This window comes from Pan troglodytes, chromosome 2 (genome assembly GCF_028858775.2).
Source record: "Pan troglodytes isolate AG18354 chromosome 2, NHGRI_mPanTro3-v2.0_pri, whole genome shotgun sequence".
Lineage (NCBI taxonomy): Eukaryota > Metazoa > Chordata > Mammalia > Primates > Hominidae > Pan > Pan troglodytes.
In genome coordinates this window covers 103,984,691-104,008,463 of record NC_086015.1, presented here as the reverse complement: position 1 = coordinate 104,008,463, position 23,773 = coordinate 103,984,691, and the positions used below count along the sequence as shown (strand labels likewise).

Here is a 23,773-nt window from a genome sequence, read left to right as displayed (position 1 = left end):
GATGGAGGAAGATCTACCAAGCAAATGGAAAACAAAAAAAGGCAGGGGTTGCAATCCTAGTCTCTGATAAAAACAGACTTTAAACCAACAAAGAGCAAAAGAGACAAAGAAGCCCATTACATAATGGTAAAGGGATCAATTCAACAAGAAGAGCTAACTATCCTAAATATATATGCACCCAATACAGGAGCACCCAGATTCATAAAGCAAGTTCTTAGAGACCTACAAAGAGACTTAGACTCCCACACAATAATAACGGGAGATTTTAACAACCCACTGTCAACATTAGACGGATCAACAAGACAGAAAGTTAACAAGGATATCCAGGAATTGAACTCGGCTCTGCACCAAGTGGACCTAATAGATATCTACAGAACTCTCCACCCCAAATCAACAGAATATACATTCTTTTCAGCACCACACCACACCTATTCCAAAATTGACCACATAGTTGGAAGTAAAGCTCTCCTCAGCAAATGTAAACGAACAGAAATTATAACAAACTGTCTGTCAGACCACAGTGCAATCAAACTAGAACTCAGGATTAAGAAACTCACTCAAAACCACTCAACTACATGGAAAGTGAACAACCCGTTCCTGAATGAATACTGGGTACATAATGAAATGAAGGCAGAAATAAAGATGTTCTTTGAAGCCAATGAGAACAAAGACACAACACACCAGAATCTCTGGGACACATTCAAAGCAGTGTGTAGAGGGAAATTTAGAGCACTAAATGCCCACAAGAGAAAGCAGGAAAGATCTAAAATTGACACCCTAACATCACAATTAAAAGAACTAGAGAAGCAAGAGCAAACACATTCAAAAGCCAGCAGAAGGCAAGAAATAACTAAGATCAGAGCAGAACTGAAGGAAACAGAGACACAAAAAACCCTTCAAAAAATCAATGAATCCATGAGCTGGTTTTTTGAAAAGATCAACAAAATTGATAGACCACTAGCAAGACTAATAAAGAAGAAAAGAGAGAAGAATCAAATAGACACAATAAAAAATGAAAAGGGGACATCACCACTGATCCCACAGAAATACAAACTACCATCAGAGAATACTATAAACACCTCTATGCAAACAAACTAGAAAATCTAGATGAAATGGATAAATTCCTCGACACATACACCCTCCCAAGACTAAACCAGGAAGAAGTTGAATCCCTGAATAGACCAATAACAGGCTCTGAAATTGAGGCAATAATTAATACCTTACCAACCAAAAAAAGTCCAGGACCAGATGGATTCACAGCCGAATTCTACCAGAGGTATAAGGAGGAGCTGGTACCATTCCTTCTGAAACTATTCCAATCAATAGAAAAAGAGGGAATCCTCCCTAACTCATTTTATGAGACCAGCATCATCCTGATACCAAAGCCTGGCAGAGACACAACAAAAAAAGGGAATTTTAGACCAATATCCCTGATGAACATCGATGCAAAAATCCTCAATAAAATACTGGCAAACCGAATCCAGCAGCACATCAGAAAGCTTATCCACCATGATCAAGTGGGCTTCATCCATTGGATGCAAGACTGGTTCAACATACGAAAATCAATAAACATAATCCAGCATATAAGCAGAACCAGAGACAAAAACCACATGATTATCTCAATAGATGCAGAAAAGGCCTTTGAAAAAATTCAACAACCCTTCATGCTAAAAACTCTCAATAAATTAGGTATTGATGGGATGTATCTCAAAATAATAAGAGCTATCTATGACAAACGCACAGCCAATATCATACTGAATGGGCAAAAACTGGAAGCATTCCCTTTGAAAACTGGCACAAGACAGGGATGCCCTCTGTCACCACTCCTATTCAACATAGTGTTGGAAGTTCTGGCCAGGGCAATCAGGCAGGAGAAGGAAATAAAGGGTATTCAATTAGGAAAAGAGGAAGTCAAATTGTCCCTGTTTGCAGATGACATGATTGTATATCTAGAAAACCCCATCATCTCAGCCCAAAATCTCCTTAAGCTGGTAAGCAACTTCAACAAAGTCTCAGGATACAAAATCAATGTACAAAAATCACAAGCATTCTTATACACCAATAACAGACAGAGAGCCAAATCATGAGTGAACTCCCATTCACAATTGCTTCTAAGAGAATAAAATACCTAGGAATCTAATGTACAAGGGATGTGAAGGACCTCTTCAAGAAGAACTACAAACCACTGCTCAAGGAAATAAAAGAGGATACAAACAAATGGAAGAGCATTCCATGCTCATGGGTAGGAAGAATCAATATCATGAAAATGGCCATACTGCCCAAGGTAATTTATAGATTCAATGCCAACCCCATCAAGCTACCAATGACTTTCTTCACAGAATTGGAAAAAACTACTTTAAAGTTCGTTAATATGGAACCAAAAAAGAGCCTGCATTGCCAAGTCAATCCTAAACCAAAAGAACAAAGCTGGAGGCATCACGCTACCTGACTTCAAACTATACTACAAGGCTACAGTAACCAAAACAGCATGGTACTGGGACCAAAACAGAGATATAGACCATTGGAACAGAACAGAGCCCTCAGAAATAATGCCGCATATCTACAACTATCTGATCTTTGACAAACCTAAGAAAAACAAGTAATGGGGAAAGGATTCCCTATTTAATAAATAGTGCTGGGAAAACTGGCTAGCCATATGTAGAAAGCTGAAACTGGATCCCTTCCTTATACCTTATACAAAAATTAATTCAAGATGGATTAAATACTTAAATGTTAGACCTAAAACCATAAAAACCCTAGAAGAAAACCTAGGCAATACCATTCAGGACATAGGCATGGGCAAGGACTTCATGTCTAAAACACCAAAAGCAATGGCAACAAAGCCCAAAATTGACAAATGGGATTTAATTAAACTAAAGAGCTTCTGCACAGCAAAAGAAACTACCATCAGAGTGAACAGGCAACCTACAAAATGGGAGAAAATTTTTGCAACCTACTCATCTGACAAAGGGCTAATATCCAGAATCTATAATGAACTCAAACAAATTTACAAGAAAAAACAAACAACCCCATCAAAAAGTGGGCAAAGGATATGAACAGACACTTCTCAAAAGAAGACATTTATGCAGCCAAAAAACACATGAAAAAATGCTCATAATCACTGGCCATCAGAGAAATGCAAATCAAAACCACAATGAGATACCATCTCACACCAGTTAGAATGGCGATCATTAAAAAGTCAGGAAACAACAGGTGCTGGAGAGGATGTGGAGAAATAGGAACACTTTTACACTGTTGGTGGGACTGTAAACTAGTTCAACCATTGTGGAAGTCAGTGTGGCGATTCCTCAGGGATCTAGAACTAGAAATACCATTTGACCCAGCCATCCCATTACTGTGTGTATACCCAAAGGATTATAAATCATGCTGCTATAAGAACACATGGACACGTATGTTTATTGTGGCACTATTCACAATAGCAAAGACTTGGAACCAAGCCAAATGTCCAACAATGATAGACTGGATTAAGAAAATGTGGCACATATACACCATGGAATACTATGCAGCCATAAAAAATGATGAGTTCATGTCCTTTGTAGGGACATGGATGAAGCTGGAAACCATCATTCTCAGCAAACTATCGCAAGGACAAAAAACCAAACACTGCATGTTCTCACTCATAGGTGGGAATTGAACAATGAGAACACATGGACACAGAAAGGGGAACATCACACACCGGGGACTGTTGTGGGGTGCGGGGAGGGGAAGGGATAGCATTAGGAGATATACCTAATGCTAAATGACGACTTAATGGGTGCAGCACACCAACATGGCACATGTATACATATGTAACAAACCTGCACGTTGTGCACATGTACCCTAAAACTTAAAGTATAATAATAATAAAATTTAAAAAAAAAGAATGGGGAAAAATACAAGAATTTTAGTTCCTTCTCAGGCTTTATTTTCACAACATAAAATTTCCGTTCGTCTATAGAATGTCAATGAATAAAGGTCATTGCCAAGAATTAAATGCCATACTAATTTGTAGTTTATGTGTCATAGTATCTAAAGAAAAATTGTCAGCTAGAAAAGTCCTCATTAATGTTTACCAACTATCCACTAAATATTTACTCAAAAATTACTACCATTGATGAGAGTTTCCTTAAAGTAAGGAGTCAAAATAACAGGAAATTCCAATATAAAAAGACTGGCAAAACATTAAAAACATTTAAATATAGAGTTAAGCCTAAGAAAATACAGTTAATATAATTATCAAACATAATCTAGTATTATAAATATTTCTTAAAAGAAAATAATGTAGACAGTATAACTTAACCACAACATGATAAATTTTAAATTGTACCAACAAAACTGCAAGAAGCAGTTAAACTGTGTTAATATTATTATCTTAAAAAGAGAGGAATCAATATCTATTGTTTTACTCCGGAAATTGAAATTTGTATCTTTAAGTTGTAGTAATATTTAATAAAGATTATAATTAGTAGAATTTAAAATAGAATGAAAATATTCCAAATAGAGGAAGTTATACTAAAAAACATAATTTATATAACACAATATATAAAATTAAGGAGGCAGTGATAGATGTATAGGGAAAAAAACTAAGATAACACAATAAAACAAACATTAGTTTTAATAGCTACTATTTAACTAAATAGCCAAAAGTTTAACATTTTTAATAAAATGGCAAAACTGGCCAGGCACAGTGGCTCAGGCCTATAATCCCAACACTTTGGGAAGCTGAGGCAGGATGACCACTTGAGCCCAGGAGTTCAAGAACAGCCTGGACAACATAGTGTGACCCTATCTGTATAAAATAATTGAAAAAAAATTAGTCAGGCATGGTGTCACGTGCCTGTAGTCCCAGTTACTTGGGAGGTTGAGGTGGGGGGATCACTTGAGTCCAGGAGATTGAGGCTGCAGTGAGCTGTGATTGTGTCACTGCATTCCAGCCTGGGTGACAGAGAAAGACCCTGTCTCAATAAATAAATAAATAAATAAATAGATAAAATGGAAAAACTATGAGAAAATTATCAAAAACAAATCTAAATATGCAGGGTCTAAAAAGAGATAAGTTAAAACCAAAGTGATGAGAAAACTTAAAAATAAAAGAATTAGCATAAATAAATTAGATAAAATCAAATAAAAACAAACTAGAAGTTGGTACACTGCTAGACAGAAAATCAGATTTCAAGATGAAGTGGGACTGAGAGACTTGTTATATTGCTGAGAGGTATAATGCTCCACAGATATATTAAATACCATATCCATAAATTTCCAGGAACATCATAATGCAGCATTGAATTGTGTAAAGACAAATTGCTATAACAGTCAGAAGAAAAATTAATAGAAAAATAGAATAAAAGGAAGTTTTACACACCTCTTTCAGTCTTTGATGAACAAGTTAAAGGTAAATGAGGTTTTATAAAAAAATAATTTGAGAACTAAAGATAACAAGCACCTTCAAAAAGTATTGTTAGTGTTATGGGATCCTTGGGGTGTTGTTTCATCAGACAGAAATCTATGTGGCCAGTGGCACCTTTGCCAACGTTTAGCTCTAGCCCACTGGGCTCATTCCTCCTACTCAGTCTGGCAGGCTGTGCTTGGCTTAGCTACCGACCTGGATCCCACACCTGCCAAGGACGAGCCAGGTGTGGAGCGGTGAGGGGTGTGTAAGCAAGCATGGGGTCCGGCCACAGTGCACAGCCAGGCATGCCAGCTGCGGTGGGGCAGGCAGCTCCAGGCACTGGCACAAGCGCCAGCTCCCTGAGAGGCTGCAGATGGACCAGGCCTACCATAAGCAGCTTCCATGGCTAACACCAGGGAACCCGGTGACACCCAGAAGCTTGGTAACACCAGGAACCTCAGACCCCTAAAGAGGGTGTCACAACCCTGGCTCAGGGAGTTCCTAGGTCTGGGCTCTCCGAAGAGCCACAGCTCTTCTCTCCTCTCTCCTCTCCTTGTTGCCCACAATGTGGAGAGCAAAGGGCATGTTTCAGCCCTGCCCTGTTTGCGTTACAGCTCTTTTAGCCCCGCCGTTCTGGTGGGTCCCTAGTTCTTGTCCTGCATCCGGAATGAGGTATGCAGACAAGTGGAGGGTGAGCAGGACGAAAAGGAGCTTTACTGAGTGATAGAACAGCTCAGAGGACACCTGCAGCCGCAGTGGGTAGCTCCTCTCCTTAGCCAGGGTGTTCCGATGAGCACTCAGCTCTCAGGAGAGACGGTAGCTCTTCACTAGAGCTGCTCATCAGGCCCTCCCTGGCTTTAAGGTGGGGCTTCACCACGGACCCGCCCCCTTCCACCCAAGAGCCTGTCTGCCTCCTGCCTCTATTCATGGCACCCAGGCAGGGGGGTCTTCCTGGACCCCTGAGAGTGCAAAGATGCCTCGGTCAGCAGCTGCGACAAGGCAACCGCAGCTGCACCCAGGGAGCTCCCACCCGGCCAACTGAGAAGAGGTGGGGCTCCCGCTTGCCCCCGGTTCCCGCTGGCTCAGTGGAGTGTGTAGCCCTGGCCGTGCCTCCTCACAGCCTGGAGTGGGAGCTTCAGGTCCTCGCTGGGCCCGGGCCAGCCTCCGGAGCAGGGGTGACGTCACTGCAAGTTCTTCTTGTGGCCCCAGCACTCAGGGGCAGCCTGGGGCTCCCCCTTGCCTGGCTCATGGCCCTGACTGGAGGGCACTTCCGGGAGCACATCGTGGGCCCTGGGCCTGGCCATTGGAAACGTCAGGCTCGGCGGTCACCTTGATGTGGAGCAGATCCTGAGGACGCAGCCTCAGGTGACTCGGAGCAGAGACTGTTCCCCAGGCGCAGGAACTTGGCGCCGTCGGCGGGTTGGGCGCGGTGGCCACGTTGCTGGCTGGGTCCTCGAAGCGGGCACTGCTCCCACTTCCCACCCCGGTCCCCTGAAGCGTGACCCCAGCTCTACATCTCGGGCCTGGCTCCCACGTTCCATGTGCAAGTGTGGCACCGCCCCAGACCCAGTTCCTCCTGGGGACCCTCTCTGCTTGCTCTTCCTTGCCCGACTGCACTGCTCTCCCACCGGTGAGCGGCTGGGTCCGGCCCCCTCAGGGCAGCTCCCAGGGGCGGGTTCCCAGGGCCGTGGACTCCGGGGGCGCTCCCTGGGGCAGGCTCTGGGGACTGCCTGCCTCAGCATCTGCATCTGAGGACCCACAGCCTGCGCCTGTACCCCACTGCAGCCGGAGCCATGGCAGCGGCCACTTCAGATGGGCTGCCGCTGGCAACATTAGGAAGTAATCTCAATAAATATCAAAACTGAAAATTCTCAAGAAGTTCTAACAATCATGTGGATTCCTTGAATTATTCCCTTGCTTTTAGGGTTCATGGTCTGGAGTTTCAGGAGTGAGCTTTCAAAAAGGGGCTCCTTTCCTTACCCTGTGCAGGTAGTTCAGTGGTGATGTTTGTTCATACAGGTGATCCTGGTAGGGTGCGAGTGCTTTAAGGGAGAAGTATTTTCATTCTACTGAAGTTTAATGAATTCTGCCAGCTTAGAGAAGACATGTTTCCATACTACAGAGAGTAAAGTCCATTTAGTAATTTCATTGCTCTTTCATCAGAGTAAAGAGCAATGTTCACTATGGGAGGAGGCATAGAGTGAGGAGTGTAAAGAGAAATTCTGGTTTCAAGATGTCTTTCAATGTCTGGTGCGGTGGCTCACAACTGTAATCCCAGCACTTTGGGAGTCTGAGATGGGTGGATCACTTGAGGTCAGGAGTTCAAGACCAGCCTGGCCAACATGGTGAAACCCTGTCTCTACTGAAAATACAAAAATTAGCCTGACATGGTGGCACATGCCTGTAATCCCAGGTACTCAGGACACTGAAGCAGGAGAATTGCTTGAACCCGGGAAGCGGAGGTTGCAGTGAGCTGAGATCATGCCACTTCACTCCAGCCTGGGTGACAGAGTGAGACCCTGTCTCAAAAAAAAGAAAAAAAAAGAAAAGAAAAGAAAAGATGTCTTTCAATAACACATCTTTGTTTTATTTAAAAGTCTTGATATTCCTCACACATAATACATAACTAAAAAGGTTAAAAAAAAAAAAAACCTCTCCAAAGTCAAACAAATTTATTTTTATCCACCATTTTGGTTTATCTTCATCACTACTTTTGTAATGATAAAATCAGGAGGTGACCAGAATCCAAATTTTTACCTTTGTAGAATTATTTCCAAAGGAAAAATATATAACTTCTTTTCAGATTTTGAAAACAAAGTGTGAATTTAATTTTTTAAAGGTTTATGGTTAAGTATGTCCTTGAGATAAGACTCAAGGAATAAAAGCATCTTCAGTCCAATGTAAAATTATGCCACAAAACACTTCATGAAGTTCAGATTTTCAGAAAGGGATGAAGAATACTAGAAATCATAGATATATGACTGAATATAAAAATTCTTCTCTCTTAATTTCCTTAAAATACATATCTAAAGCAAAAATAAGAACATTGCATAGCAGGTTTTGTAATGTATGCAGATGTAATACATAAACGTATACTATGAGAGAACGGAGGACGGCAAGAGGACTTATATTGTTATAAGATTCTTAGATTTTACTGGAAAGTAGTAAAATATTAGCTCCAAGTTGACAATGAAAAGTTAATGAAATTTAATGTATCCCTAAATTGACCCCCAAAACGCAAAGAAGTATTGCTTAATAATTGAAATATAAATTAAAATTAGAATCCTAATAACATTAAATGTATCCAAAAGTAGGCAAAAAAGGAGAAACAGGAATAAAAAATAGAATGGCCACAGAAAACAAATAGGAAAATGGTAGACACAAATTAACCCATATAAAAAAATACATTAGATCTAAATGGACTAAACACTCAATTAAAAGAGATTGCCAGAATGGATAAAAACGTAAGACTTGTATTTGCTGTCTACATGATACACACTTAAAATATAAAGGCACAAATAGATTGAGATCAAATGGATGAAAACATATATATCATGCAATCAATGTGCATAAAGCTGGATATTAGATAAAGTAGACTTTATGACAAAAAGTATTATTGGAGGTAAAGAAACCTTTTTATCTAAATGATAAAATCAGTTCATCCAGAAGATATAACAATAATAAATGTATATGCATCTAATAGTGGAACCCCAAAATATGTGATGCAAAAGTTGACAGAATTAAGGAAATATACAAATTTTCAATCATAGGTGGAGAATTTAATACCCCTTTTTTGGCAATTGAGAGAATCAGGCAAAAATATTGGTAAGGATAGGTGTACCTTTAACAATCACTTTGACACAACCTTTTTTAGAATACTTTAACAACTACTGAATACACATTTTCTTCCAGAGTAAATGTTTTATTCACCAAAATAGACCAAATGTTGGGCCATAAAACCAGACTCAATAAATTTAAAAGAATTGAAAGAAAACCTTCAGCCAATCGCACAGAAGTCTAAGCTTCAGCAATAACTATAACACTGTCTGTATCAATCATGGTGAGGAGTTGCCATGAACCCCTCACATAGGAGAAAAGGAAAGAAGATGTGTCCCAATCCAGCTACTTGACAAAAATCTCTCCTACTCAGAGAAGAGGGACTAAAGTGGTCCAACTCTATTGCTACTATATTCTATGATATCCAGCTCAGGAAAGTACATAGTAGGTAAGTCATAAAGAGCTTTTCTTTCACTTCCCAGAAATGGTATTAAAAATCGTCTGTAAGGAGAAGAGAGGTGGAGCAAGATGACCAAATAGAACCCTCCAGCAATCATTCCCCCATGGGAACACAAATTTAACAGCTACTCACACAAGATAAACCACCTTCATAAGAACCAAAAATCAGCTTGGGTACTAGCTTGGCCTCAATGGGGTAGAACACTAAGCAGGCTCTTGGGGTCTCTGATTCCAGGCCTCAGCTCCTGGACAGGATTACTGGACCTGCCTTGGGCCTGAGAAGAGTACACTGCCTTGACTGGCAGCATTAACCACAGACTGACTGAAGAGCATTTGGGCTTTGAGTGAACATCAGTGGTAGCCAGGCAATGTTTGTCACAGGCCTGAAGTGGTGGTAGCCATGGAAAGAGACTCCTGTGCTTGAGGAAAGGTTGGGGGATGGGGAGAGTGGGAAGGACTTTGTCTTGTGGTTTGAGTGCCAGCTCAGCCACAGTAGAATAGAGCACCAAGTAGTTTCCTGAGGCTCCTGACTACAGGCCCTGGGTCCCAGATGGCACCTCTGGACTCACCTGGGGACAGGGGGATCTCATTGCCTTGAAAGGAAGGAAACAAGCCTGGCTAGATTTGCCACCTGCTAATTGTAGAGCTGTTGAGCCTTGAGTAGCATAGGTGGCAGCCACACAGTGGTCACCACAGGCCTTGGGAGAGAACCGGTGCTGTTCTGGCTGTAGTTCTGACCCAGTGCAGTCCCAGTGGTGGTGGCCACAAGGGTACTTGTGTCACCCCCTCCCTCGGCTAGCTCAGCACAGAGAGAGAGACAGAGAGAGAGAGGCATTCTGTTTGCTTGGAGGAAAATAAGGGAAGAGAACAGTCTCTGCCTCATAATCCATGCAATTTTCCCAGATCTTACCTAAGATGCCAAGACAGTTCCTCTGTATGTCTAAAAGAGCCACAAGGTTACTGGACTTGGGGTGCCCCCTAAAGCAGATATGGCTGCAGTGACCAAAGACTTAGATTACAACACTCAAGTCCCTTCAGATATCTAGAAAGCCTTCTGAAGAAGAACAGGTACAAACAAGCCTAGACGGTAAAGATTACAGTAAATACCCAACTCTTCAATGCCCAGACACTAATGAACATACTCAAGCATCAAGAACATCCAGAAAAATATGGCCTCGCCAAAATAAATAAATAAATAAATAAGGCACCAGTGACCAATCCCAGAGAGACAGAGATATGTCACCTTTCAGACAGAGAATTCAAAATAGCTATTTTGAGGAAGCACAACAAAAATTCAAGATAACACAGAGATAAAATTCAGAATCCTATCAAATAAATTTAACAAACAGATTGAAATAATTAAAAAGAATTAAGCAGAAATTCTGGAGCTGAAAAATGCAACTGACATATACTTAAGAATGAATCAGAGTCTCAACAGAATTAATCAAGCAGAAGAAAGAATGAGTGAGCTTGAAGACAGGCTATTTGAAAATACACAGTCAGAGGAGACAGAAGAAAAAAGAATAAAAATTAATGATGCATGCCCACAAGATCTAGAAAATAGCCCCTAAGGGAAAAATCTAAGAGCTATTAGCCTGAAAGATGAGGTAGAGAGAGGTCAGTGTAGAAAGTTTATTCAAAGAAATAATAACAGAGAACTTCCCAAACCTAGAGAAAGATATCAATACTCAAGTACAAGAAGATTATAGAACACCAAGCAGATTAGACCCCAATAATACAACTTCAAGATATAATAATAAAATTCCCAAAGGTCAAGGATAAAGAAAGGATCCTAAAAGCAGCAAGAGAAAATAAACAAATAATATACAACAGAGCTTCAATTTGTCTGGCAGCAGCCTTCTCAGTAGAAACCTTATAGCCCAAAAAAGAGTGACATGACATATTTAAAGTGATGAAGGAAAAAACTTCTAGCCTAAAATAGCATATCTGGTGAAAATATCCTTCAAACATGAAGGAGAAATAGAGATTTTCCCAGACAAACAAAAACTGAGGGATTTCATCAACACCAGCCCTGACCTACAAGAAATGCTAAAAGGAGTTCTTCGATCTGAAAGAAAATAAGCAATAAGAAATTATGTTAAAGTATGAAACTCACTGGTATTAGTAAGTAAAATAGAATACTCTAACACTATACTGGTGTATAAACTACTTACATCTTGAGCAGAAAGATTAAAAGATGAACCTATCAAAATAATAACTATAACAACTTTTCAAGACAGTATAATAAGATATAAATAGAAAAAACAAAAAGTTATAGAGTTTTTATTAGTTTTCTCTTTGTTTGTTAGTTTGTGCAATCAGTGTTGTCATCAGCTTAAAATAATGGGTTATAAAATATTATTTGCAAGCCTTGTGGTAACCTCAAATCAAAAAACATACAATAGATACACAAAAAATAAAAAGTAAAGAGTTAAAACATGCCACCAGAGAAAATCATCTTCACTAAAAGGAAGACAGAAAAGAAGAGGAGACCAGAAAACAAGTAACAAAATGGCAGGAGTAAGTCATTACGTATCAATAATAACACAATAATAACACAAATGAACTAAACTCTGCAATCAAAAGACATAGTGGCTGAATGAAGGAAAAAACAAGACCCAATGATATGTTGCCTACAAGAAGCAAACCACCTATAAAGACACACAGACTGAAAATAAATGGATGGAGAAAGATACTCCACAGAAACCAAAAAAGAGTAGAAGTAGCTCTACTTAGAAAAAATAGATTTCAAGACAAAAACTATAAAAAGAAAGGAAAAAGGTCACTATACAATGATAAAAAGGTCAATTCAGCAAGAGGATATAACAATTGTAAATATATATATATGCCCAATACTGGAGCACCCACATATATAAATAAAATATTATTAGAGCTAATGAGAGATATATACCCTAATACGACAATAGCTAGAGATTTCAACACCCTATTTTCAGCATTGGATAGATCTTCCAGACAGAAAATCAACAAAGAAATATCAGAATTACTCTGCACTATATACTAAATGGGCCTAATAGATAATTACAGAACATTTCATCCAATGGCTGCAGAATACACATTCTTCTCCTCAGCATGTGGATCATTCTCAAATATAGACCATATGTTAAAACATAAAACAAATCTTTAAAAATCCAAAAAAATGAAATTATATCAAGTATCTTCTCTGACCACAACGCAATAAAACTAGAAATCAATAACGAGAGGTATTTTGGAAACTATACAAACACATAGAAATTAAACAATATGCTCCTCAATTACCGGTGAGTCAAGAAAGAAATTAAAAGGGAAGTTGAAAAATGTCTTGAAACAAGTAAAAATGGAAACACAACATACCAAAACTTATGGGATACAGTGAAAGTAGTACTAAGAGGAAAGTTTATAGCAATAAGTGCCCACATCAAAAAAAATAGAAAAGCTTCAAATAAACAACCTAATGATGCATCTTAAGGAACTAGAAAAGCAAGAGCAAATCAAAACCAAAATTAGTAAAGAAAATAAATAATAAAGATCAGAGCAGAAATAAGTGAAATTGAAATGAAGAAAACAAAAGATCAATGAAACAAAAGGTTATTTTTAAAGATCAAAAAAATTGACAAACATTTAGTCAGATTAACTAAGAAAAAAAGAGAGAAGACCCAAATAAATAAGATCAGAGATGAAAAAGGAGACATAACAACTGATACCACAGAAATTCAAAGGATCATTAGTGGCTACTATGAGCAACTATATGCCAATAAATTAGAAAACCTAAAAGAAATGGACAAATTTCTACACACAAACAACCTACCAAGATTGAATCATGAAGAAATACAAAACCTGAACAGACCAGTAACAAGTAATGAGACAGAAGCTGTAATAAAAAGTTTCCTAGGAAAGAAAAGCCCAGGAACTGTGGTTTCACTGCTGAATTTTACCAAACATTTAAAGAAGAACTAACACCAATCCTACTCAAACTACTCCAAAAAATAGAGGCAAAGGGAATACTTCTAAACTCACTCCATGAGGCCAGTATTACCCTGGTGCCAAAACCAGAAAAAGGCACATCAAAAAAAAGAAAGAAAGAAAGAAACTACAGGCCAATGTATCTGATGAACGTTGATGCAAAAATCCTCAACAAAATTCTAAAAAACCAAATTCAGCAACACACTAAAAAGGTCATTCATCATGACAAAGTAGAATTTATCCCAGAAATGCAAGGATGGTCCTACATATGCAAATCAATCAATGTGATACACCATATCAACACAATGAAGGACAAAACCCACATGATTGTTTCATTTGATGCTAAAAAAATTTTATAAAATTCAACATCACTTCATGGTAAAAACTCTTAAAAACTGGGGATAGAAGGAACATACTTCAACACAATAAAAGCTGTATATGACAGACTCACAGCTAGTATCATGCTGAATGGGAAAAAAACTGAAAGCCTTTCCTCTAAGATCTGGAACACAACAAGGATGCCCACTTTCACCACTGTTATTCAACATAGTACTGGAAGTCCTAGCCAGAGCAATTAGATAAGAGAAAGCAATTTTAAAAATCTAAATTGGAAAGGAAGAAATCAAATTATCCTCGTTTGCAGATGATATGACCTTACATTTGGAGAAAACTAGACTCCACAAGAAAAAAAAAAAGATTAGAATTGATAAATTCAGTAAAGTTGCAGGATACAAAATTAACATACATAAGTTAGTAGCATTTCTATATGCCAACATCAAACAACCTGAAAAAGAAATTAAGGGCTGGGCACAGTGGCTCACGCCTATAATCCCAGCACTTTGGGAGGCCAAGGTGGGTGGATCACGAGGTCAGGAGATCGATACCATCCTGGTTAACATGGTGAAACCCCGTCTCTACTAAAAATACAAAAAATTAGCTAAGCGTGGTGGCACATGCCTGTAGTCCCAGCTACTCAGGAGGCTGAGGCAGGAGAATTGCTTGAACCTGGGAGGTGGAGGTTGCAGTGAGCAGATGTTACACCACTGCACTCCAGCCTGGGTGACAGAGCGAGACTCTGTCTCAAAAAAAAAAAAAAAAAAAAAAGGAATTAAGAAAGCAATCCTATTTACAAAAGCTACAAATAAAATGCAATACCTTAGAATTAGCTTAACCAAAAAAGTGAAAGATCTCTACAACGAAAACTATAAAACCTGCACGCAACCAATTGAAGAGGACACAAAAAATGGAAAGAGATTCCATGTTCATGGATTGGAAAATCAATATTTTAAAACTGTCCACACTACTCAAAGCAATCTACAGATTCTATGCAATCTCTATCAAAACACCAATGGCATTCTTCACAGAAAAAGAAAAAAATGTTCCTAAAATTTATATGGAACCACAAAAGACCTAGAATAGCCAAAGCTATCGTTAGCAAAAAGAACAAAACTGGAGGAATCACATTACTTGACTTCAAATTATACTACAGAGCTATAGTAATGAAAACAGCATAGTACTGGCATAAAAACAGAAACAAAACAGGCAGACATAAAAACAGGCCGAAATAAAGATGTCCTTTGAAACCAATGAGAACAAAGACACAATGTACCCAAATCTTTGGGACACATTTAAAGCAGTGTTTAGGGGAAATTTATAGCACTAAATGCCCACAAGAGAAAGCAGGAAAGATCTAAGATTGACACTGTAACATCAAAATTAAAAGAACAAAAACTATAAATTAAAATTAAGAGAAGCAAGAGCAAACAAATTCAAAAGCTAGCAGAAGACAAGAAATAACTAAGATCAGACCAGAACTGAAGGAGATAGAGACACGAAAAACCCTTTTAAAAATCAATGAATCCAGGAGCTGGTTTTTTGAAAAGATCAACAAAATAGACCACTACTCAGAATAATAAAGAAGAAAAGAGGCCAGGCACGGTGGCTCACGCCTGTAATCCCAACACTTTGGGAGGCCAAGGCAGGTGGACCATGAGGTCAGGAGTTTGGGACCAGCCTGAACATGGTGAAACCCCATCTCTACTAAAAATACAAAAATTAGCCAGGCGTGGTGGTTCACGCCTATAATCCCAGCTATTTGGGAGGCTGAGGCAGGAGAATCTCCTGAACCCAGGAGGCAGAGGTTGCAGTGAGCTGAGATCGCACCATTGTACTCCAGCCTGCGTGACAGACCGAGACTCTGTCAAAAAAAAAAAAAAGAAGAAGAAAAGAGAGAAGAATCAAACAGACATGGTAAAAAAATGATAAAGGGGATATCACCACTGATCCCACAAACATACAAACTACCATCAGAGAGTACTATAAAAACCTCTATGCAAATAAACTAGAAAATTGAGAAGAAATGGATAAATTCCTGGACACATACACCCTCCCAAGTCTAAACCAGGAGGAAGTCGAATCCCTGAATAGACCAATAACAAGTTCTGAAATTGAGGCAGTAATTAATAGCCTACCAATCAAAAAAAGTAAAAGTCCAGGACCAGAGGGATTCACAGCCAAATTCTACCAGAGGTACAAAGAGGAGCTGGTACCATTCCCTCTAAAACTATTCCAAACAATTGAAAGAGAGAGAATTCTCCCTAACTCATTTTAGGAGGCCAACATCATCCTGATTCCAAAACCTAGCAGAGACACACACACACACACACACACACACACACACACACACACACAATTTCAGGCCAATATCCCTGATGAACATCGATGTGAAAATCCTCAATAAAATACTGGCAAACTGAATCCAGCAGCACATCAAAAAGCTTATCCATCATGATCAACTTGGCTTCATCCCTGGGATGCAAGGCTGGCTCAACATACACAAATCAACAAATGTAATCCATCACATAAACAGAACCAGTGACAGAAACCACATGATTATCTCAATAGACATAGAAAAGGCCTTCGACAAAATTCAACACCCCATCATGCTAAAACTTCTCAATAAACTAGGTATTGATGAAACACATCTCAAAATAATAAGAGCTATTTATGACAAACCCACAGCCAATATCATACTGAATGGGCAAAAACTGGAAGCATTCCCTTTGAAAACTGGCACAAGACAAGGATGCCCCTCTCTCACCACTCCTATTCAACATAATATTGAAAGTTCTGACCAGGGCAATCAGGCAAGAGAAAGAAATAAAGGGTATTCAATAGGAAAAGAGGAAGTCAAATTGTCTCTGTTTGCAGACGACATGATTGTATGTTTAGAAAACCCCATCGTCTCAGCCCAAAATCTCCTTAAGCTGATAAGCAACTTCAGCAATGTCTCAGGATACAAAATCACTGTGTAAAAATAACAAGCATTCCTATCCACCAATAACAGACAAACAGAGAGCCAAATCATGAGTGAACTCCCATTCACAATTGGTAGAAAGAGAATAAAATATCTAGAAATACAACTTACAAGGTATGTGAAAGACCTCTTCAAGGAGAACTGCAAGCTACTGCTCAAGGAAATAAGAGAGGACACAAATAAATGGAAAAACATTCCATGCTCATGGATAGGAATAATTAATATCATGAAAATGGCCATACTGCCCAAAGTAATTTATAGATTCAATACTATTCCCACCAAACTACCATTGACATTCTTCACAGAATTAGAAAAAACTACTTTAAATTTTATATGGAACTAAAAAAGAGCCCACATAGCCAAGACAATCCTAAGCAAAAAGAACAAAGCTGGAGGCATCACGCTACCTGACTTCAAACTATGCTACAAGGCTACAGTAACCAAAACAGCATGGTACTGGTACCAAAACAGATATATAGACCAATGGAACAGAATAGAGGCCTCAGAAATAACACCACACATCTACAACCATCTGACTTTTGACAAATCTGACACACACAAGCAATGGAGAAAGGATTCCCTATTTAATAAATGGTGCTGGGAAAACTGGCTAGCCATACGCAGAAAACTGAAACTGGACCCCTTCTTTACACCTTATACGAAAAATTAACTCAAGATGATTAAAGACTTAAATGTAAGACCTAAAACCATAAAAATCCTAGAAGAAAACCTAGGCAATACCATTCAGGACAAAGGCATGTGCAAAGACTTCATGACTAAAACACCAAAAGCAATGGCAACAAAAGCCAAAATTGACAAATGGGATCTAATTAAACTAAAGAGCTTCTGCGCAGCAAAAGAAACTATCATCAGAGTGAACAGGCAGCAACCTACAGAATGGGAGAAAATTTTTGTAATCTATCCATCTGACAAAGGGCTAATATCCAGAATCTACAAAGAACTTAAACAAATTTACAAGAATAAAACAAACAGCGCCATCAAAAAGTGGGCAAAGGATATGAACAGAAACTTCTCAAAGGAAGACATTTATGAACCCAACAAACATATTTAAAAAAAGCTCATCATCACTGGTCATTAGAGAAATGCAAATCAAAACCACCAATTAGAATGGCGATCATTAGAAAGTCAGGTAACAACAGATGCTGGAAAGGATGTGGAGAAACAGGAACACTTTTACACTGTTGGTGGGAGTGTAAATTAGTTCAACCATTGTGGAAGACAGTGTGGCAATTCCTCAGGATCTAGAACCAGAAATACCATTTGACGCAGCCATCCCATTACTTGGTATATACCCAAAGGATTATAAATCATGCTGCTATAAAGACACATGCACATGTATGTTTATTGCAGCACTATTCACAATAGCAAAGACTTGGAACCAACCCAAATGCCCATCAATGATAGACTGGATAAAGAAAATGTGGCACATATACACCATGTAATATTATGCAGCCATAAAAAGGATGAGTTCATGTCCTTTGCATGGACATGGATGAAGCTGGAAACCATCATTCTCAGCAAACTAACACAAGGACAGAAAACCAAACACCACATGTTCTCACTCGTAAGTGGCAGTTGAACAATGAGAACATGTGGACACAGGGAGGGGAGCATCACACACCGGGGCCTGTCGGGGGCTGGGGGGCTAGGGAAGGGATAGCATTAGGAGAAATACCTAATGTAGATGATGGGTTGATGGGTGCAGCAAACCACCATGGCACGTGTATAGCTATGTAACAAACTGGCATGTTCTGCACATGTACCCTAGAACTTAAAGTTTAATAATAAAAAAAAGCTAAAAATAGAACTACCATATGATCCAGCAATCCTACTGCTAGATATATATCCAAAAGAAATCAGTATATCAAAGAAATATCTGCACTCCCGTGTTTTTCACAGCACTATTCATAATAGCCAAGACTTAGAAGCAAACTAAGTATCCATCAGCAGACGAATGGATAAAGATAATGCAGTACATATACACAATGGAGTACTATTCAGCCATTAAAAAGAATGAGATCCTGTCATTTGTAACAACATGGATGGAACTGGAGGTCATTATGTTAAGTGAAATAAACCAGGCACAGAAAGTCAAACTTTGCATGTTCTCAATTATTTGGGACCTAAAGAGTTTAAAAAATTGAAATCCTGGAGATAGAGAGTAGAATGATTGTTACCAGAGGCTGGGAATGGTAGTGACGGGAGGGGAAAGCGGGAATGGTTAATGGGTATTGGTACAAAAGTATAGTTAGAATGAATAAGATCTAGTATTTGACAGCACAACAGGGTGATTATAGTCAATAATAATTTTTGTTTTTTTGAGATGGAGTCTCCCTCTGTCGCCCAGGCTGAAGTGCAGTGGTGTGATCTCAGCTCACTGCAACCTCCACCTCCCTGGTTCAAGCAATTCCCCTGCCTCAGCCTCCCAAGTAGCTGCAATTACAGGTGCATGCCACCATGCCCAGCTAATTTTTTTGTATTTTTAGTAGAGATGGGGTTTCACCATGTTGGCTAGACTGGTCTTGAACCCCTGACCTCAGGCAATCCACCCGTCTCAGCCTCCCAAAGTGCTGGAATTACAGGCCGTGAGCCACCACGCCCGGCCAGTCAATAATAATTTAATTGTATATTTTTAAATAACTGAGAGTATAATTTGATTGTTTGTAACAGAAAGGGTAAATGCTTGAGGATATGGGTACCCCATTTACCCTGAAGTGATTGTTATACATTTTATGCCAGTATCAAAATATCTCTTGTACTCCATAAATATATACACCTACTATGTACCCACTAGATTTTTTTTTTTTTTTTTTTTTTGAGATGGAGTCTCACTCTGTCGCCCAGGCTGGAGTGCGGTGGCGCGATCTCAGCTCACTGCAAGCTCCGCCTCCTGGGTTCAAGCCATTCTCGTGCCTCAGCAGGAGACTACAGGAGGAGATTACAGTAGGGGGAGACTACAGGAGACTACTCCCTAGCTGGGACTACAGGCGCCCGCCACCACACCCGGCTAATTTTTTGTATTTTTTTTAGTAGAGATGGGGTTTCACCATGTTAGCCAGGATGGTCTCAATCTCCTGACCTCGTGATCCGCCCACCTCAGCCTCCCAAAGTGCTGGCATTACAGGCGTGAGCCACCGCGCCCGGCCTAGATTTTTTTAAAATAGTCTCTTAAAGGTAACTAAGATATCAAGATGATATCTCCACCACTGCGTGTTCTGCTACTTTCAGACTAATCCGCACCATACCTGTGTAGTGTTGAAAAGGCAGAATATGTAGCTGAAGACGATCCTGATGCTATCATCATTAACTAGCATCAGGTATGCTAGAATCCAGGTAATTCCAAAAACAACTGCAACAGATAATGTGCTAACAATCTTCTTCATGGATGAAACTTTTTTTGTGCTAGGTGAAAGAAAACAAGAAAAATAATGTGGTTCATTAGGGTTTTACTTATCAACGTCATTATTACTCTCCTATTTAGAATGCATATTCAGCTGCCCATATACATTGTTCACTTAACAATATTATGCCCCAGGTGGAAAAATGATGCTAAGTCTTACATCACTCTGGAGAAAATCTGATTTAGCAAGCTTTATTTTGAATACATTGATACTTGTTTAAAACTTCAGGCAAACACAGCTCCTTAATACTACAGCAGGCAAATTTTAAGAACCAACTTCTTCATTGAAATGGAATTTTCATTTTGTGAATATTACTACAGATCAGCCAATGGAGGAATCCCCTTTTTTGGCACCTGGGAGCTTCCTAAGCCTTAAGTTGATGAGGGAGAGAAAGGTTAGTTAGATGCAGAGTGATCTTCTTCCTCTTGTGGAAAGTCTATGCCCCTGGATCCTGGGCTTGGCCATGTGACTTACTTTGGCCAGTGGGACATTAGCAAATTTATCAAGCAGAGACTCGAAAGCATCTGTTTATTAATTTGCCTTCCCTCACTCCTCTTTATAACCCTGAGACCACTATGTTAAGAAGCCTGGGCTGGTTTAATGGCAGATGAGAGACTATGTGGAGCAGAGATGAGCTTTCCCAACTGAACAGTTGCTACTAAAACCAACCAAACACCAACCACCAGACATGAAAGTGAGTCATGAAGGATTCAAGATGGCCGAATAGGAACAGCACAGGTCTGCAGCTCCCAGCAAGATTGACGCAGAAGGCAGATGATTTCTGCATTTTCAACGTAGGTACCAGGTTCATCTCACTGGGACTGATTGGACAGTGGGTGCAGCCCATGGAGGGCGAGCTGAAGCAGGGTGGGGTGTCACCTCACCTGGGAAGCACAAGGGGTTGGGGAATTTTCTCCCCTACCCAAGGAAAGCTGTGAGGGTCCCAGCCTGAGAAACTCCCACACAGATACTGCGCTTGTCCCACGGTCTTTGAAACCCACAAACCAGGAGATTCCCTATGGTGCCTGCCTCACCAGCACCCTGGGTTTCAAGCACAAAACTGGGCGGCCAATTGGGCAGACACCAAACTAGCTGCAGGAGCTCTTTTTTTTTTCTTTTCATACCCTGGTAGCACCTGAAACACTTTTACACTGTTGGTGGGAGTGTAAATTAGTTCAACCATTGTGAAAGATAGTGTGGTGATTCCTCAAGGATCTAGAACTAGAAATACAATTTGACCCAGCAATCCCATTACTGGGCATATGCCCAAAGGATTATAAATCATTCTATGATAAAGACATATGCACACGTATGTTTATTGCAGCACTATTCACAATAGCAAACACTTGGAACCAACTCAAATGTCCATCAATGATAAACTGGATTAAGAATATGCAGCACATATACACCATGGAATACTATGCAGCCATAAAAAAGGATAAGTTCATGTCCTTTGCATGGACATGGATGAAGCTGGAAACCATCATTCTGAGCAAGCTATCACAAGATCACAAAAACAAATACTGCATGTTCTCACTCACAGGTGGGAGTTGAACGATGAGAGCACATGGACACAGGGAGGGAACATCACACACTGGGGCCTGTCAGTGGTGGGGGCTAGGGGAGGGATAACATTAGGAGAAATACCTAATGTAGGTGACGGATTAATGGGTGCAGCAAACCACCATGGCACATGTATACCTATGTAACAAACCTGCCATTCTGCACATGTAACCCAGAACTTAAAGTATAATAATAATAAAAAAAATTAACCAGGTGTGGTGGTGGACGCCTGTAATCCTAGCTACTCGGGAGGCTGTGGCAGAGAATTGCTTGAACCCAGGAGGCGGTGTGGGGAAAAGCAAGAGAGATCAGATTGTTACTGTGTCTGTATAGAAAGAAGTAGACATAGGAGACTCCATTTTGTTCTGTACTAAGAAAAATTCCCCTGCCTTGAGATTCTGTTCATCTATGACCTTACCCCCAACCCCGTGCTCTCTGAAACATGTGCTGCGTCAAACTCAGGGTTAAATGGATTAAGGGTTGCGCAAGATGTGCTTTGTTAAACAGATGCTTGAAGGCAGCGTGCTCCTTAAGAGTCATCACCACTCCCTAATCTCAAGTACCCAGGGACACAAACACTCAGGGACCTCTGCCTAGGAAAGCCAGGTATTGTCCAAGGTTTCTCCCCATGTGATAGTCTGAAATATGGCCTCGTGGGAAGGGAAAGACCTGACCGTCCCCCAGCCTGACACCCGTAAAGGGTCTGTGCTGAGGAGGATTAGTATAAGAGGAAGGCATGCCTCTTGCAGTTGAGACAAGAGGAAGGCATCTGTCTCCTGCCTGTCCCTGGGCAATGGAATGTCTCGGTATAAAACCCGATTGTACGGTCCATCTACTGAGATAGGGAAAAACCGCCTTAGGGCTGAGGTGGGACATGCGAGCAGCAATACTGCTTTGTAAAGCATTGAGATGTTTATGTGTATGCATATCTAAAAGCACAGCATTTAATCCTTTACCTTGTCTATGATGCAAAGACCTTGTTCACGTGTTTGTCTGCTGACCCTCTCCCCACTATTATCTTGTGACCCTAACACATCCCTCTCTCGGAGAAACACCCACGAATGATCAATAAATACTAAGGGAACTCAGAGGCTGGCGGGATCCTCCATATGCTGAACGCTGGTTCCCCAGGTCCCCTTATTTCTTTCTCTATACTTTGTCTCTGTGTCTTTTTCTTCTCCAAGTCTCCCATTCCACCTTACGAGAAACACCCACAGGTGTGGAGGGGCAACCCACCCCTTCAAGGCGGAGGTTGCAGTGGCCGAGATCACGCCACTGCACTCCAGCCTGGGTGACAGAGCAAGACTCCATCTCAAAAAAAAAAAAAAAAGTGAGTCATCCTCGATCATTAATAAGCATCCAAGCCCGTCAAGACAGAACTACCCAGCCAACACTCAACTCATGGCAAATAATAAACATTTGTCATTTTTCACCATTAAGTTTTGGGGCAATTTGTTATGTAGCTACTGAACACATGAAAGTTACTTATTAAACAATTAAATCACAGTCTGCTTGTCATTATAACTAGGCTAATTTATGAACCATAGTCTATCAATCAACATTTAGCAATACAAATTTGATTGGTATCTGTGGCCAAACATGATAATTTTTGTATGAAGGAAATATATCCTGATTTGCAATTAGGCAAAGAAGCCTTTACCGAGGTTTTTCTGCATTGCTATTAAACATACTATTTTTTCCTTCCACTCTCACAACTTATGTTCAGTAAACATACTTTTAATGTTTATCAGTGATAATATTTTAACCGTATTTCTTCTTAATATGAACTACCGTTCATATAGGAAGAATGATACTTAACCTTGATCTGTAAAGTACATATTTAAGATATAGTCCCACTAGAAAAAGGTGCCCAAGTGAAGGCAACAG

The 23,773-nt window shown here is 39.9% G+C and overlaps 1 protein-coding gene across 1 annotated transcript in view; it reads right to left on the bottom strand.

Moving 5' to 3' along the window:
• ADGRG7 (adhesion G protein-coupled receptor G7) overlaps positions 1-23,773 on the bottom strand; it is an 87,114-nt gene that overhangs the window by 6,252 nt on the left and 57,089 nt on the right. Inside the window, exon 15 of the mRNA XM_016941550.2 lies at positions 20,168-20,324. Coding sequence (XP_016797039.2) covers positions 20,168-20,324 — 157 coding nt within the window. The remainder of the gene's footprint in view (positions 1-20,167; positions 20,325-23,773) is intronic.